The sequence below is a fragment of the Bombus fervidus genome, chromosome 9 (assembly GCF_041682495.2).
Source record: "Bombus fervidus isolate BK054 chromosome 9, iyBomFerv1, whole genome shotgun sequence".
NCBI lineage: Eukaryota > Metazoa > Arthropoda > Insecta > Hymenoptera > Apidae > Bombus > Bombus fervidus.
In genome coordinates this window covers 9,753,655-9,773,030 of record NC_091525.1, presented here as the reverse complement: position 1 = coordinate 9,773,030, position 19,376 = coordinate 9,753,655, and the positions used below count along the sequence as shown (strand labels likewise).

The 19,376-nt window shown below is 32.6% G+C and overlaps 3 protein-coding genes and 2 non-coding genes across 7 annotated transcripts in view; 3 read left to right on the top strand and 2 right to left on the bottom strand.

Annotated features, from left to right (window-relative positions):
- The first annotated feature begins 623 nt into the window (after positions 1-623).
- On the top strand, positions 624-2,158 carry LOC139990746 (uncharacterized). The gene is made up of 4 exons (XM_072010221.1): positions 624-783; positions 858-1,154; positions 1,509-1,778; positions 1,861-2,158. Exons 2-4 carry the CDS (start codon positions 882-884, stop codon positions 1,954-1,956), a joined length of 639 nt encoding a protein of 212 aa, XP_071866322.1. The 5' UTR covers positions 624-783; positions 858-881; the 3' UTR covers positions 1,957-2,158.
- Positions 2,159-4,967: 2,809 nt separating this feature from the next.
- On the top strand, positions 4,968-5,039 carry Trnah-gug (transfer RNA histidin (anticodon GUG)). Its single transcript has one exon. It is a non-coding gene; the product is annotated as a tRNA-His (tRNA).
- A 528-nt stretch (positions 5,040-5,567) lies between these two features.
- On the bottom strand, positions 5,568-7,923 carry Srp19 (signal recognition particle 19). The gene is made up of 2 exons (XM_072009965.1): positions 7,765-7,923; positions 5,568-7,585 (listed from the first exon to the last, which is right to left on the bottom strand). Exons 1-2 carry the CDS (start codon positions 7,833-7,835, stop codon positions 7,192-7,194), a joined length of 465 nt encoding a protein of 154 aa, XP_071866066.1. The 5' UTR covers positions 7,836-7,923; the 3' UTR covers positions 5,568-7,191.
- Positions 7,924-7,975: 52 nt separating this feature from the next.
- On the bottom strand, positions 7,976-8,047 carry Trnap-cgg (transfer RNA proline (anticodon CGG)). The gene has a single exon. It is a non-coding gene; the product is annotated as a tRNA-Pro (tRNA).
- Positions 8,048-10,760: 2,713 nt separating this feature from the next.
- Positions 10,761-19,376, top strand: part of Men (NADP-dependent malic enzyme) — an 18,362-nt gene continuing 9,746 nt past the window's right edge. Inside the window, exons 1-2 of one of the 3 annotated variants that reach the window (XM_072009914.1) lie at positions 10,761-11,009; positions 13,764-13,920. In XM_072009914.1, the coding sequence (XP_071866015.1) occupies positions 10,960-11,009; positions 13,764-13,920 (207 nt within the window). In that variant the 5' untranslated portion in view covers positions 10,761-10,959. Of the gene's footprint in view, positions 11,010-11,122; positions 11,152-12,501; positions 12,666-13,763; positions 13,921-19,376 lie in introns of those variants that run through there. The other 2 variants (XM_072009915.1, XM_072009913.1) reach the window with 2 other exon arrangements.

The following is a 19,376-nucleotide window of genomic DNA, read 5'->3' as shown; positions in this document are numbered from 1 at the left end:
AGAAAACAACGCGACAGCTCTCTTTTTTTCAACGCCATCTGTCCGATTTACGATAAACGAGAAACCGCTAACTAAGGCAGCGCCTAGTCGCGATATAACCAAACTATACGATGGAATAAAGTTCGAATGGAGTTTGAACCGAGAGCATGATAATGTGAATACCTGATTTGCTTTTAATGTAAATTAGGAGAGATTAGAGGAGACTCAATTGGAGTTTCGTAGACGGCAGTAGATGGTAGTTTATAGTGTGCGAAGGATTAAATTGTTATATAGATTTTGAAATCTCTGTATGTATGTATATATAAGATGGAACAGATAATGTGAGCAAGTGTGAAAAGGGGATATCGTAAACCTCGAATTTAAGTTAAATTAGAATAGGTCAAGGAGTACTAATAATACAAGGAGTATTAATAAAAGAGTATCAAATGTATTGAGATAATATGCTATAATCGATATAACATGATTAGTATTTCGGTTAAAAAGATTAGACTATTATATAAGTATCGAGATTTGTGTATGTATACAAAATAGAATTGACAATGTAAAGAAATGTAAATAAGAAGTATTGTAAACCTCAAATTTAAGTTAAAATACTTTTTAAATGGTTTGCTGAATCGGTACACATGACAGGAACCTCGTTGGAGAAATGTCATATAACAAAGGTTAGAAGGAGCACAACTGACGACCTTGTCGAACGAAGCTAACAATATGCTGCCAAATTTCGGTTAAATCTCGCGTGCAAAACAAAGCAAATCCGACGCGTAATGGATCACCGTAAGCATTGTGAGTATTTACCTGACTTTTAGACAGAGGACGCTGAGCCGATACATCATTTGCCATCATATGGATTTTGGCAGTTACATGCTCGCACAGAAACAACAATGGGGCAAACGGTAGGACGTATGCCTCACTCATGGATCGATTTATTGGAGGAAAAGGATCGTGTTTTGTATTGGAGTGGCGAGGTGCTATCGAGAGTAGCCGACAACGTAAATCAAGAAGAATCGTTTCTGATCGACTACGGTAATGAGAGCATCGACAAAAAGATCGACTCGTGGATGGAATCGAATCAAGCGCGGATCGACAGGATTTTCAGTAAACACCCAGACTTGCCGGAAGCGTATAAAATAAAAGTAGCGAACGAACTCGAGCAAGTAATTACAATTTTCATTTTTATTTCTACATATACTGTTCGACCGTGCAGTCGCGGCTATCGATTTTCACGATTACTTGTATAAGATCACGGCCGATTTTCATATTCCTCTGTAAATGGTTATTTACACGACACGATATTTAAATCGTATACATAGCAAGAAATAGAGATATAATGTTGTATCGTGACGGAGTATTAATGTGAATAACTGTAAACAAACGCGATAATTTCCGTGTTAATTTCAACAACTTTCTAGGGAATTTTATTGACCGTTAAGGGAAAATAGTGGAATTTTATTCGTAACGCGGTGTAAAATACCAAATATGACAAAATAACGTTGTATAATTGCGTCTAGATAACGGCAGAGTTGACGATGCAAATGAGAAACGACTATTACCACGGCTACAAGGACATTGTGAAGTTTACGAAAAAAGTAGATTCGCTAGGAGAAAGACAGCGTAGGATACATGCGAAGATTCAGAACCTCGAGAACACTTGCCACGGAAGCGTGAAAGAATTCCAAAGAAAATTCGGCCCGCTCCGAGCGAAGACGTTCAAGAACCTTAGAATAGGGGAAAAGATGATATTCCAAGACAAGAAACTGAAGTCACAGTTCGCTAAACGGGTATGTAAACTTTCATTTCGATTCAATTATTGTTCTTTCCAAGCAAAAATAATTCTATCATTTTTATCGTTGCTGTAATTAGGTGCACGATATCGATCATAAGAACGTGGAAGAGTGTGCCAAGTGTATCGATAAATTAATAAAGATCATTGAAAAAGCGGCGCTTACACAACAATGATGATAATAAAACGGTAAATAGATGATAACAAAAATACGGATTAATTTAGCGGACTTAGGTATAAGATAATATTGTAAAAATAACGAAATCGGGACAAATAAATGTAAAACGAACAAAATAAAGACAAATGTAAAACTAGCAGAGTGAACACAAATAAATGTAAAACAAACAAAATGGAGACAAATAAACGTAATTATACATACATATATATATATATATTTATTTATTTATATATAAGTATATCTGATATCGACCATGTCATAAACATGCCCGTATCATCGATTCTTGTTTCATATTGTATTAGCTATACGTAGACAATAGACGATCGATACGATCTCAAATTACTGGCAGCGTTTCCGCTGTCATACGTATTAAGTCATCCTCGACTCCTTCCGTTCGTTGCATTAGGAAACGTCACATTTCTCACCGAGCGCAAATTTGCATTAATTGACTTTTGGCAACAAGAGAATCGAATTGCCTAAATGATTATCTGACAGATGAAATATTTCAAGAAAGGTACCACGGTATACACGTCACAAAGACCATCTAAGAAAGATCGATTGTCGAAAGATTATTTATACTTTGAACTTGCTTATGCATCATATTTCCACGTGTCTGTAGAGAAACTAATATGAACGTGATAAACGATGATCTAGAGTCTAGTTCTAAATTCTAGGCAGAAAAAACAAACAATTCCCCTAGAAACAGGGTTGATAAGCTTAGGCTTCCATCACATACATACAATTGTAAGTTTATTTGACATGTCGACAGCTTATTGCACGAATATTGTATGTTTCTGCACTTTCTGCATTTTCGAGAAAAACGGTTTGAAGAATTCAATAGTACTTTGTAATTAAAGAAATTCTGCATTGTATTCGTCTTTATGAATACCATTACGAAATTGATTATCATGCATCGATCGTCTTTGGGAACACAAAATGACGAGAGCGGATCATAGTTCTTGAAAATATCTCTACACATATTAAATATGATAAAGAAATATATTATTCTTGAGAAATTCACGAGGTAGATATAAACGTGATTTTTATACAACATGAAGAAACAGCAAATAATTATTTATCGCGTGTAAAAACTCTGCCAAATGTGGGCATACGATATTTACGCGGTAAACCGTCGATATTGTAAATCGACGAATAAATCGATTCGCTGCTCATTAATAAATCTTTTGAAATGATTAAAATGGAACAGATATCATCTAAAATGAATATTGACTGATACCGATGATTAAAATAAAATGAATACGGAATAAAATATTCTGGACAATAAAAACGACTAGATAACATTGTAAAATAAAGAATGCGCAACTAAATGTACGATGACGTATTATCATTTCTACAAATACGTAATCCAATGCAATCCATAGGATAAAACGTATAAAACTACCGTACTAGTTAACCTGTCAACTGAGACATATACCCCAGTTAAATTATTAGCACTATTTTCTTATATTTGCTGTTAAACGTACGTATAAATGTACCTATATTTGATAAATTTAAAAACGATTCGCAACTCGTTTATTTATGAATTGATATATACATACCTTCCAATATCAAAAAATTTCATGAAATATAATTTACTCTAGGTAGTAGGTTAGAATATAGATATAATATAATTTACACCAGGGAATAATACTTTGAAAATATACGAAGAAACAATAAATGGAATAAAAGGAGAGAACAATATTGAAATATCAATGACATCAATGCTGTTCGGATAGACTCTTATGGAGACACTCGGTACCAGGGGAACAGGATGCACAAGATGGTTACATTTGCAGGGCTGTACTTGAGCATCTCTGTACGAATGTCTATCGGTAATTAGAGAAACTTCTGCTATATGTTTATGTAGGAAATTCATATATTTAACCCTTTTACTGCTGAAACCGTAATAACACGTTTTGTGAAATACGCGTTCGTTATGTTGCGCTCGTGAACTTACAGATTCCATATAGCGTATTATTAATCGAGTTTTTTTCGCGAATATACAAATCATTTAACGTCTGTTCGAATTAATTTCGTGCGAGGAAAGTGGTTTCCAATTCCAAGATATCTGGATATTGATATTTACATATTGCCTAAAGTAAAAATTATGTTAAATTAAACTCGATTAATAATTGCAAAGTTTATTCAGCACAAAGCGTCTTGTCGTAGGACTATATGCGTATTTAGTATTCAACAATACAGAAATAGTTAAACGCTACTAACCATAAGTAAAAAACTTGTGTTTTCAGAAATTTTAGTGGTTAGTATACATACGTTTCGAGAAACGTCCGTAAAACGTTAATAATGCGTAGTGTACTGCTTTATAAAGATCGTAACGAAAATTTGACATAACTCCAGTAAAATTATCAATGGTGACTGACTGAAATAGTTACATACCTGAGCAGAATTCGCGCGGGAATCTTCGATTAGACGTATCGTTCGAAGTCCACATCTTGACGGTCGTCAGGCACCATGCATCTTCCCCTTGTCAAGCATCGCCGAAAACCGTCATGTTTGGAGCACTTTTACACGAGCTACTTTTTTACACTTTACACGAATGACACACTATTGCTAAAACCACGACGCCGCGGTAGCAACGACGGTCGCTAGCAACCGGACACTATCAGGAAATCAGAAGACTCCAGGAGTCATTTCTTCTTCACCATCGGAGTTCCATCTGGCTCCATCTGTGAACAAGAGCTTTAATCATTACTTGCACAAGGGAATCGATGAAAAAATCTCCATTACCATTCTATGATATTAAAAATCAAATGATATTAAAAATCGCGAATAACTTACAATAAGCTTTAATAATTATGATAATTTTTACATTAATTTATATAAAAGAAATACTATATATATCGTACTTATATTAATTTAGTCTAGAATTTTATTTCTCCTAAAAGTATTTCATTTAAGAATAAATAAATTAAATTAATACTTTTGAGAGAAAAATTAATATATTTCTAGTGTTTAGAAAAATAACCATGTTTCCCACAACCTTCAATAGCCGTGATCGTCTAGTGGTTAGGACCCTACGTTGTGGCCGTAGTAACCCAGGTTCGAATCCTGGTCACGGCAATGTGGAAAACATTGTCACGGTGAAGGTTTTTTTTTATATATTTCCTTTCATCGATTATAACACTATATGTATTCGTTCAATAGATATAATTTTCTATAACTTTAATTTTTTATAATATTTTTAGTACTTTAATATGTTTTTTTGAAATATAATGTGATGAAATACAAACTTGAGAAGATAATAACTTTTGCGATAAACAGTAATAAATTGAATAAAGAAAAAGATAATATCATATAAAAAAAACTACATGAAAGTATGCATGTTACATGAATCACTATTACTCAATTGTTTAAGATCTGATGTAATTCCTACAACTGTGTATATTAATGTAAGCATTTATGTTATGATAAAGGAAAAGAATTGTTCATAAAACGTCAGCAAATTTTCTCTTGCAAAATCAATAAATTTCAGGTAAAACCACATCAGATTCCAGTGCATAATTTGCGCTTCAAAGCACTTCAAAGCTTATTGCAATTGAATTCTTTGATGTGTCCAAATTGTTTACGTGTAACATGAAGTACTGTAGCTTAATATCATTAATCTTTATTTTATATCATATTGTAGTGTATACACGTGATGTCTCTTGTACTAAAATTCACAATTTACAACCATTTACATCAATAAAGTTCAATTATTCTAGTACGTACCATGGCGATAAAGGTAATGCCTTAAGAAAAGTATTACATTGTATGTACTAATTTGCTTTGTTAGATTACAATACACGTTCTGGAAGGCAATTGAAGGAAATTGATTTGAGTACCAACTCCAAAGCACTGACTGAACAAAAGCAGCGAGATTCACGTGGTGTATCAGGCTCTAATCGACATCTTAAACTAGGTAATTGCAATAAGAAAACTAAAAGTATTTATTAACATATATCAATATATTAATAATCCTCAGGTGATGCTCACCAAGTTGCAAACTATTTTCTTACTGGAGGACCATTAAAAGGCCATGCACATTTTGTAAGAGATTGTGATTCAAATAATGATGACAATGATACAGAAAAAACAAGTAATCCTACTATTAAGACTAATACAGATTTACTTATAAATGAACAAGATTCAAACACAACTTCATCCGATTCTATTGTTGGGGCTCCTTTACCACATATTCCTCGATTACCACATATTCCTCCACCACATATTCCTCCACCACATATTCCACCAGTACCACATATTCCTCCACTACCTATTCCTCCGCATTTGAATTCCATTATACATCCAGCTTTAAATACAATAAGTAGATTACCACATTTGCTAGGGAATAATTTTTTACAATCTGTATTACATCCTGATTTACATCCACATATCAACACATTACATGATATTCCTAGTACATTAGTAAAATCAGTTAGCGGGCCAGTAAGTGAGTTAATAAATGCCAGATCAGAGCTCCAAGATATGTTGCACCCAAATGGATCATTTCTTAGAAGTATCAATGAAGTAAGTAATATGAAATGTAATGTAATGTAATTCATATATTTTTGTAATTCTATTTAATACTTATATTTAATAAATTTGAGGCACGAGAAAATAGAAAAGCAAGGAAAAATCTTAAGAACAATTTAGCGTTTCCAATTGGACAATCACCTATTGTAGGATTAGCTCAACCAAATTCCCACAAGAATGTACGTACTACTTTGTTACAAGCGCTAATAAACTTGGAACAATTCTATCAGATCTATATTAAATTTATAGGTTCCACTATCGAGTATGATCGAACCACATCTTCCAGTATCTCATCCTCCCCCTAGTGGTTATATAGTGCACTATGTACCACACAATACAGAAACAGCATTACAGTCTCCAACTGGTTCATCGAAGTAATTACCTTCTAATTCTGAGAACAATAATTTGAATATTCAAAACCATCGAACAAATTCCTTCAATAGTAAAGTACCAAGATGTAAATGAAAACAAACAATTAACACAACTATAAGGATTACAAAATAATGATGAATAATAAAAGAATTTAACAAAAGTTTTAAGATATTTGTATGTATGAATGCATTCAATTTAAAATTCCCTTTAAAAGGTTTGTACAAGTTGTAATATAATATTTTTGTACATGAGAATAATTCTCATTTCAACACAAAAATATATATAAGTAACAAATATTTTTATGTTCTAGTGATATTATATATCTTTATCATCTTCTTCCCTTTCCTTTTCCTTTCTTTGACGATGAACTTGATGGCTGAGAAGATTGTTCACCACTGGATTGCTTTCCTTGTCGAGTTTTTAACTTTGGAATGGTCGTACCCACATATGCCAAAATCGAATCTCTAGTGGGGAAATCTGATTTCACAGGAGTACCATCGTCATTTTTGAGTTGCACGCGAATACGTCCGCGAAATAATAATTCTTTGCTACGTTCTCGTGGATGTCGTTTGTTTTCTACTCCAATGTTGAAACCAGCTGCTACCAAAACATCACGAATTTCTTGATATGTTGGATTTTCGACACATTTGTCTTTTGGAAGTTTCCGACCCTCTGCTAGAGTTCTCTTACTATTTAGATATACCGGATAGATACAAATCCATCTACAACAAATTATTATACAGCTGTCAGTTTCATACCAGAGAGGTTATGCTGCTAATTCTACTCGTATACATATATAATAAATAAAGTATATTAACATAAATTCAGTTATTTAAATATTTCTATAAAAAGTGAAATACCAAGTGATACGATAAATGCTTCAATGCCTTAATAAGTATACCTTTCACGATCGCTGTGTTTCTTCAATGGGTTCCATGCGAGCGCCATATTTGATGTTATCGATAATTTCATGGAATAGTCGTTACTATTAATTCAAACCCTGATTTTTACAAAATAAAATAACTATTTAGTCTAAAATACTAAATAACAAGAATATTAATATATAATAAGAATAAGATTAAGTGCACTAAAAAGTAAAAATAAATCAACGTGGGCTCGTCCGGGATTTGAACCCGGGACCTCTCGCACCCGAAGCGAGAATCATACCCCTAGACCAACGAGCCATGTAACAATTACGTCTTGATATGTTAAAAATAAGCAAACGGAATTAGTTAATATTAAAATATATTTAAAAATGTTAAAAATCATGTAACTATTTCTGTATAAACATTCTCATTAATTAATAATAATTAATTCGCATGGAGGAGATCACTTTTGAAATAATTTATGTAATAAAATACTAACTGAATATGATACTCAATATAGTACAATTCTCGAAGAGCGATACCTTATCAGTATATGAAAATTATGAATAATTAAGGAATATTTAAACCAATGTTTTATTACTCAATGAACGATAAATATCGCTCATCATTCAATGTTTTCCATTTTGAACTATGACCACATTGATCGGTTTTCGGATTTCGATTCGCATTTATCCCCATTAGATTTCGTGAATTCTGATTTCATATTTGCTAAACAACATTTACGTATCAGTGCAAATTCCGTTCGACGAAAATGTAACAATATTTTCGTGATATATATGTATTCGTATCTTTATACAATTCTTACATAATATTCTTAAACGATATCTTTCATTACATATGTATGTAAATGTAATTGATAAAAAAAAGTATGAGGTCCATTAATAGAAATACTACAGTAATTAATTGGTGTGTGCAAAATATTAATGCTACATGAAAGGAGGAACTAGCTCTCCGCAGGCAGTTTCAACTTTCACTGTACTGATTACGTGATTAATAAGCAATTATCCCATATAATGGTGAAAGTATACTCTGCATGGTTTACTTTCGCATAGATAGCAAAAGATAATAAGATCATTGTGCGAACACATACATGAATCTTCATTTATAGCGACTGAAAGTAGAAGGAGTACGCTGATGAAAGGAAGAAAATTAGGTCACACGGAACATAAGTACGCATATTTCAAATATTTCTAGAGAGAAACAATGAAATAAATAAATTGTAGTGGAATGAATGATGTACAACAAGTTATATGAATAATGTATAATAACAAAAGTAAAAACCACATAAGCTTTCTCGAATATTTGTCTGTTTAACCACAAGTATAGTTATAATTATACTTCCTCTACTGTTAATGTTCTAAATTTTTCGCATCCTAAAATAAAAATTTGGCTACTTGCCTGTACGTGCCGATGCATCGCTGTCAATTTCTAATTGATAATTAAATTTAAATTCGCATCGCATTTTTGCATAACTTTTATCTTTTTGCGTACATATAATAATTATCAATTAATGATCAATTAATGATAATTGTAACAGTGTTTAAATATTTAAAGAAATTAAAAAAATTCACTTCTATAAAAAAGAAATGAAAACAATATTTCTCAGAGTGGAATTGTTTTTCGATATGCAGAAAGAAATGAAGGTTCTCGTTGCAACTGGTACGTGTCACATTTGAGACATTTGCATCAGAAAATAAAAAAAGATGGAATGCTTCAAGTAGGTGAATTAATTGCATCGATGCATCATGGATTTTCTTTAACTTATTTGATTATAGGTCAGCATGTGCAGAAACTACAGATTCCGAGGACAACGACGAAAGTTCGTCAGAGTGAGTACATAATTAATTCGTATAAGGATAGTCCGAGCAATCCTACGATCTTGATTTAATATTTTATTATTTCGTTAATATAATATTTACGTATGTTTCTTTGCATAGAAGATTATAGAAAGAAAAAGCTTGATAATATGTTTATATGCATTTTATAGTCCATATCGAGCAATAATCCAACCAATTAATATTTTTCTGTAAAAATAATGTCAGGCTGCTGTGTCAAACGATATTCGTTACAGTTGTTATCAGGTTTCCATTTCTCACCTTTACATTTGCCTGCGATAGAAAACTTGTAACTGATAACTCATAATAGAAGATCCTAGTATCGTTAAGTGTATCATTAACAACTTGTTGACAACAAGAGACACATAGCATCTTCATGTAAAGACTGCAATGTTGTTACTACCTTATCATTTAAAAGGTACATATATCTGTTGATTTTTAAGTTTCTTCGTGTTTAAACAACGTAATCTGCATTTTAAAGAACTGTCTATTCGAAAATCTTAAAATCTCCACTTACAAATTCTACATTTACAGATTCTACTTATAAATTTTTCATTTCAATGAGATTTGAATATTCAATTGAATTTAATATATTCTTTACATAATATTCCGTCACATAAACGTACAAAGTACAGACTTCGTACTTCTTATCCACGATGGAAAGTGGAATCGCTTACGTATGTGTATAATTACAATTTTATCATTTTCTGGTCTTTCTCAACGGTATACGCAAATAATTCAGATATATTATCATTGAAAGGAAGAAAGAATAACGATGATGCGAAAATTAACGAAGTAAATGTTTATACCCTCTATCCAACAAGTGTCCATTGCGAGAAATAAGAATTTCACGCTTTATCGATCCAACTGCACGAATTATAAAATCGTGTTAATACCATCCTTTCACCATTGCATATAATACCGTTTGAATTTCCATGAATTTATATCGGTATCTTAAGTTACCAAGTTATTATTTACAATGTAAGAAACAACAATTTAATAATTTGCTACGGTAGATTTTGTAACAGGTGGAAATTTCATATCCTTCGGGCCTGGATCAGTCTTAAAAAAACTTAGCGACCTTAAGACCAATTTCTATGATGACGAAGTTGTAGTAATCGAGCAAGCGCACACAGGTTGCTTTAGCTACATACTCGCGTATACGTCAGTTACGTTTGCGATCTATCCGCGCTTGGTGGGATCGATTTCACCGAACAAAATTGATTTCAAAAGGAAACGTTCTTCATTTTCTACGCGACAGAAACAGGCAGTGTTTGTTGTAAAGTGAACTATCATTCCCTCTAAATTATGATCAATCGTTATTCTTGAGTTTCATCGAGTTTCGTCATAAAATTTGAATCGTATTAATCACCAATGGGAACCTTGCATTCGAAGGATATGCGTGATGGAGTACGTCGCAGAATGTGAGTGACGATATTATATTCTTGAGGATGTTGAGTTATTCAGTTGCGAAAAACCAGGTGTTGGCGAATATATAATAGTTTACTTAATGACAGGATGTTTTTTCCAGCGGTAGAAATGCCGTCCGGTAATGGCGAGAAGAATGTTAGTATATACGTATGTTTAATTATGATAATAAACCGTAGTCGCGTCGTATGAGTGAATTAAATATGGGAAGCATTTATATCGTTAGTCCTCTATCGGTGGGAAAATTAGTGGTAAATAAAGCCGTTCCGCTGGACATAATTCGAGACAAAACAAAGATATACAAAACACTGATTGCACATTGTTTTCGCTGTATGTTTACAAGAGATATTGTTGCAATTGTGATTGCTATGTCATATAAATTTTAACCGATTCATTTATTCGCATATCGAATTAAAAAAGAAACTCAATACGGAGCAAAGTGTGGATATCAAAAATAAACCACCGAAACAGAAAGTAATGTAAAACACAAGTCTTATATTTTTGCTCCGTAAGTAAATAGATGTTACGGATATTATCGGATGTCGAAGCAATTAAATGAATTCTGAGATGATGATTTCTTGAAAACATTGATGTGTCACGATATTTTATTATTTTATAATTTGCCGTTTATGGAAGTCCACAGAAACGTTCGCTGATCGCGCTTATTTTTATTGTGACATGTGCATCTTTTGTTTTATCATACGGTTTTATGAGTTCTCTCTTATCGGAACACGCGAGCAATTATTACGTTTAATATCACATGCGTGATAATGATGTTTCATCGGTTTCAAAAAACGTATAAATACTTTACGTAAACATTAGATTTTGCAATTTTAACTTGTAGACTGAAATTTTCCAATATCGTAAATATTTCAATGACATGTTATACGATGACAGGTTACCGACTTACGTCGTACATGTGTGTACAACTGGAATTAATATTTGGTCATTTACTGTGACGTAAAAAGTCAAATAAATATGCTATCAATTTCGTTTTTAATTTTTGCAATAGAGACGTGAGAAATATCGTGATGAAAGCATACATAACATTGTCTACAATTTCATAACACATAATCAGTTCGCTAGAAATATTATCTTTAATAGAGGAACACAAATTTATATAAAATTATAAAATACAAAAGACAACATATATACGTATACTAAAATTTTTCGAAATTAAAATAAATAGATAGAAATATATAAGGTACAATCACATGAAATTACATACCAATCCTGATACAGTCATTATATAAGAAAATATCTTTTTTTATTTCAAAACATTAATAACCAGTCATACGATGTAATGTAGATAGATTTTTGAGCCAATGACAATTTTTTGAGATAAATATTTACAAAAATGGAACTTTCATATTCTTGCCTGATGATCACGTGACATACATATTCTATTAAGTTATCGATATAACGCGAAGGTTATACGACTAGCGCGGTCTAACCTTATTCTTAGCAATCGATACAACAGTTTATCGAGAGATCGAATCAGTGGCAATTCATACGGAAATCTCGAGTATGTCGTGGAAGCATTTGCTCCGGCGGTTAGAATGTCAATTTGCTAGCTTTTCTTGTCAATCGAGTCACTTACGTTATGCGACTCGAAACCTTAAACCAGAGTGCAGATACGTTCAGATTAACAGGTAAAAATCAACATTTCGAATGTTCAACCGACTACATAAGTCTACATAGTTGTGGTTATTACTATTATTATTACCATTAAATATTGTACTATGTACAAATTCTTAACAAAGTAATATACCAGACGCGTGCGTATTTTAAATATCGCAAAAAATGGTTTAGATGTGTACTGACCGATAGTTTGCTCTTTAATCTCTGCATTGATTTGCACCATTTAACATTGAAATTAATTATTTGACTTCAGAGGATATGTACATAATTATTGTTTTTATTCCAGTATTTTCAATGTCAAGAATTATACGGAAATAGTGGGGAAAAAGTGTTCTTTGGTTTCTAGAACCATAGTTAATTTTATTTAAGTAAAAACCATATAACTAATGTTTGCACAATCTGATTCAATTTGTTTCGCTGTAGCAATATTTCCTCTATTCTAAGATATTCCTAATATGTTTATTATAATTGTTATAATTTGCAGTAGATATAGAGTAGACATTACAATTACTTAATTTTTTTATTAGATATGCATGATGTAATTCATGGTCAGCAAACAAAACGTGAACAATTTTCGTTCGATGGGCGAAGTCGCGCGACTGCGCGATACCCGCGATTGCGCTAAACTAGTTATATGTTCAGTGACGTAGCAAGTGTACCGTGTTCATGTATACTCCCATTTTCCTATCTCGACCAAGTTCCAACAAAACAGACACAATCTGATAGCAAAAACCGCATCTGTGATCAACAATTTATATTTAAACGAAAATGAATAAAAATTCCTCGAAAGAAAAACTTTATTGCACTATATCGACGATTCGCCCTTACGATAAACTCTCGATGAAAAACTTATCATTGCCCGACTGTAAACACCACTACTTCATAAAATCGTATTAATAAGTTGAATTATGAATGCAATCTTGAAATAAAAAAGAGACGCAATCAGATTCGATTATTGGCTCATGTGATAGATACGTGACTGAGGTTCGCTCCCCGCACTCTAACCTCACCTCATCGCAACGCTACACTCTTCTACTGGTTGTACCCAGTAGTTCTACCGTACCGACATCCCTCCTCGATCAACTTTAAACTTCACTCGTTATTTCCAGGCTCCAAAGCTCCAGTACTCATTTAGCGTGTGACAGTAAATCTTCGACGATGTCGAGCCTTCAAAGGGATCAACTTGGCCAGCGGGGACAGGGCGATGTTGTCTGTTCTAGTTTACTACGTGGTATTGACCATCTAAAAAATCCTCAGTTGAATAAGGTAAGCTTACGTTACGTGTTGTAATTTAACGTATAATAGCGGTTTACGATGCCGACAGAATCGCTGACAGTTTGACATCTAATACCGTGTTTCGTGATTTTTGGATGCACTTCACCGAAAAGAAGAAACGTACATTATATATTATATAGATTATCGATTTCTATGCATTTATATTTATTTAAAGGTTATATTTCAAGTAGAGTATTCGTTATAATTTGTGATTTTTATAGTAAAGATAGTACTAATCTTTATTTATGTTTATGAATTCGCATAAGAATTTGAGATTACATCTCATTAGCCTATGATAATTATAAAAAGAAGAAAAAGTGACGACTGACCATTGTTTACTGCAACGGTATCCAAGGTATTTGCTCTTCTATCGAACCGATAACTTTTCTATGTTAATCCGCGAAAATAACCTGTATGTTGTAGCTGTTTTTTGGCGCGAAATTTGCATTTCATATTTGCACCTTTAACGGTCATCGTTTTGTTGAACAGTAGCGGAAAGCTTTCTGTTGTTTTATTCAATGTATGCGTATCTTTTACCTCTATAACGTCGTGTAACTTTGATTATTATAATAGTTATGTCGTGATCGTTTGCTTCTTAACAAAATCTGTGAAAATTACAAATTCATCGTTCATATACAGATATCTGGAGGTTGATGCATAATTGCATAAATTTAAATAATATGTAACATAATAAATAACATAATGACGTAGACATTTCTTTATACTCCAGGACAAAAAATTCGGTTTACATAGAATTAAGTGCTATAGTAATTTATGAATGAAAAAGATCTTCAGTTAATTCCTATTCTGTTGTACTAGGAATGACCTATGAAGTTTCGTATATGTCATCACTCTGTGATGAAATTTTAACACAGTTTATAAGATATTTTGCACTATTTCGCAATTTCGTCTTTATCAAATATTTGTATATTTTGAGACAGCGAATTATAATTTTACATTACTTTTTCATTACTTTAATTATTACTATATACTTTCATTAATTTTATTTCACTTTTATTTATTACTCGTTATTTAATTTTAATATATTAATATCGGAAATGAAATTATAATTACACTTTGATATTTTGAAGAAGAATTTTACCGTTAGCTAGTAAGAATCGTGCAGAAATATAGATACACGGAGGTGCATAAAATGAAAGAACGTGAGTATGAAAGAATTATTAATTAATATTTAGAATAAAAATACGGGAAATACGAAAAATATTCCTTAGGAGGATAATTATGCGATTACGTTCAATAGGTCACGTAGCCGGTACGATTCCATGAAATTCACTTTCACGGCACATACTTAAGAAACGGAACAAGCGGTGGTATGACAACCTGAGGATGATGAAACGGACGCTTCTTACGCATATGATAAAACGCCGTTATCTTTATCACAGTTTCTATACATGACTTTATATTCGTATAGAATCCGTTCATCTAAATTAATTTATACCTATAGGAAGACACCGACAAACTCAACTAAACATTTAAAGAACAGTTGACGAATACAGGAAAAAATACGTGCAACTCCTTCTCATACATTTACAGACATAGCTATATAAATAAATATTATTTTGGATCCTAGTCTTGGATACTGTGTCTCGAGTTATAAAAATCTAGAAGTACCAAAAATCAGAGAATCAAAATGAGAATCTTAGCTAAGCTTAAGAGTATAGCATTTTACAACTGTGATGTTGCAAATTATACGAAACTGATTCTTAAACTTTGAAACGTGTTTAAAAATGCGACGCGATTCGTAATAGTATTGACCAAATTAAAATGATGTTCTGCGTGACTGTGCAAATTGTACTGTACGTCGCTGTTCCGGAAACATTCGCTTGCGATTACGAAATTTACTGGGAATTTCACGGTTAAAAGCCGTTCTTCGAAGGTTACCGTTTAAGGAGTAACACGTATCTCTCTATGGAAATTCGAGACTTGCGATATTTTCTTCTCTGTCATTCAGTTCTGTCTTTTTCCCTTGACTTGTAAAACTTATTATCTTTTAAAATATCTGAGTAATCAATAGCGAATTTAAGTCTATATAACAGACGACTGCGTTCCATTTTGTGAAACATTATTATTATTATTATTATTTATTATTATTATTCCAATATATATGTGTCGAATAAAAAAATTAGTAGGTTTTTAATGCAATTTGGCGGTCAGAAATGATGAAATTTTGATGAAACGACAAATATTTTGTTAGAAACCTAATAGGAATAATTATTTTAGTATTTAACTTGGATTTATTAATCAAATGAAAGATCAGGAATGGCTGGGTTATAAAAAAAAAAGACAAGAGTGGTTTCATTATAAATATAAATAAATAGTTCCAGTGTCTAGTGGGCCAAAGATCAAAAAGTTACACACGAACAACTTTACCAATCTAAAGTCACTTTCTAAACATCTGATATTTACTAGTTTAAAACTGGTTTTAAAATACGCTCTATTAACTCTTTATAGTTGAATGTTCTTTTACCTATAAAAGTTAAGTGCAATTTTTCGTCTGGAAGGTATGACGGATATTGATTGACATAAATAGCAAGTAACGATATAATGATAGGATGTAATAAGAAGAGAGATAAGATTGATACAATATAGATATAGAACTTGAAGTTGTATGACATCAGATATGATTAAGAACGAAACATTGTAAATAACTAATCGAACTGGGTGGGTCGTACTTGAGGATACAGATAAAAAGGAAATTTCTATGAAAGTCTCAAGAAGCTTTATCTTGAGAGTTTTTAAATAAACATTTTACGATCTGAATTTTATTTTCGAGAGAAATTAATTTCGAAAATTTAATCGTTGCACGTATACTCTTAGCTGTAGCATTTAATTCTCAATCTTGAAGGTAACGTTCAAAGAATTCAAGATATAAATTTTGTTAGTCCAAAGTATAAATCTATACAGAGTATATATTATTCTAATATTAGAGTACATTGTCCGAATATTTCCGTACTGACAGACAATTTATCTATCAACTCAAATGTTTGCTCGCCTTTGATGTAACAAAAATTCAAATATAGTCACTCCAAGATTTACGTCTATATACATTGTATGAATTCTTCGACGATTAAACTTCTACGTAGTTTTCATGCACTCGCATTCAAAGACAATCTCAATAGCTGGCGCTGGTAAAATTCCACTAATAAATCTCTCAATACCTACGATTTATTGCCATAGTATCAAATTTCAAATAAATTTTATTGTACTCTGTTTTATTGTGTTCGTGCTATCGAAGAGCTGGAAAACTCCAATCGACGATATCTTACAATACTACCTCCCCTCGTTCCCCTACCTTTTTTTGTGTAATTATGCAAAAAAATGCACACATCACGCGACTATTGAAACAAGCTGTCACGAATCAGCTGATAGGAATAATTATATATCGACGCTGGTATTCTTTCATATTTATATGCTATTGTTTCTTCGTCAGGCACGAGTCACCTCGACATAATTTGCGAATTTAGATATTCCAGGGATTTACTATTATTTAATTGAACATTGGTTTAATTTAATTGCAAAGCAGATTAAATAGAAATAAGACTTGACTGAGATATTCACTCATTGAGACAAAAGCGCGTTCACATTAAATATTCTGTGTTTCCTTATTATTTACGATTGTTCAAATAGCAGATGTTAGTGAAATATATAAAAATACCTTTATCGTAGGAATTTCAATAGTTTGGTTCAAATGTTGACAAATTTAGCACCTTCAGTTATTTTCAATTAATAAATGATCGATAAAATGAAATATTCTTACAAAAAATTCACATAAATTTTTACAACGACCGATCGTTCTTTTGTATTATTATATTATTATTTTCATATTAATTTTAGATTACGTACTCTGTATCATCTATGTACTCTGATATCTCAATATTTACGAATTAATATTTGGAACGTAAAGAAGTACAGATAGTTAAACAGATAAATAAATATATATCGTAAACTATTAGTTAACATTTACACGAGTTTAGTATTTAGCGTTACAATGTTAACTTGTTGCAAGGGCGCAGCTGGATTATGCGTGATACGCATTGGAGCAAGTATTATGATTCTTGCGGTAGGTCGTGACTCGTTTCGTAACCAAAGGCTTCCAGAGTTGCGTATCGATCGTTTGTTAGCCGGTACAACTCCTGGCAACCGTTTCCATCGTGGATTTGTTAGTCATGGGACTCGAGGACCCCGTGGATAGCTCGTAGGAACAATGGACACGGATTGGTGGGACCTCGTGCCAGACTTTCACAGAACCGCGCGTATTCCTGAACCTCTGCTCGCTCTGGATGGAAGGGTATTTGTCATCTATTCCGAATTATCCTATTTTATTCTGTAATTTTTATTGAATCGTTCGCTCGTTTTATGACGTTCGTGTTTTTCATTTATCGAATTTATCTGAAGCATTCTTTTCGTCTAACATTATTCATTCAATAATCGACAGATTTCAAGGAAACTAGATAGGATTCTTTTTCTTCTTTCATCACAATACCAGAAGCTTTCTGCGGTTACCTGCTTACCGATATTCGAATCCATCATCGAGGCAACGTTTCGTGGTGTTCTTATCACATGACATCTATCTATATCGTCTTCTTCGTTTCCTTCTCGGTGTTTCACGTACTACACGGATTTTTAACATTTAATTGCTTCGATTATTTCAGCAATAAGTAGGACGACTTAGATTCTTCGATTTAGTAATTCGTGATGTACTTGCAATAGCCTTCTGGTTTGAATATACTGCGTTTTCACCAAGTCGAGCAATGCGATCGATCGACAAGGTATTAACAATCATTCTCCTTTGGAAAATATTTCCATCTTTCATCGAACTTTGCATCGGCATAGTCAAACATTTTGCGTGTAAGTGTTCTCGTTGCATACACAAAGTACTCTGTAAACACTTTTTGGTTTCCAAGCAAGCGGCAAAGCGTCAAAGATCAATCGCGAAATGTTATCGGATGTAAATCTAGAAATATTTGCATATTATGAATCTTCTGACACCTCTTTTTTCCTCTAGAGTCAACATTTTTCATTTCGATTCGCAAACACGCGATAAGATAACATAAGGAGAGATCTCGAAAGATTTTAGTCTTGTCATCGTCTGGCAGGTCTTTTCCTCAACATCGAAAATCGCTTTCGTTGATCTCGAAAGGTCCTCCATTCTCCAACTTTCGTGCCTTTGCTCGGTGCATTGGTCCGTTACGAAATTTCGAAAGTTCCTTTCTGGTTTAATGGACCGTCAATTGCATAAGGATTGTCGTTTCGTTTATTCGACTTCGGAGAAAAGGTTGGCTACTTTGAGTAACGTAACGAGAGTTCGCTGATTACTCAGGAAATTACTCAGATGCATAATTGCGAGTCAATCACGAAATCAACTAACTTAGTCATATTTAGATATTTTCTACCAATCCAAATAATGCAAAAATGGAGCATAATCG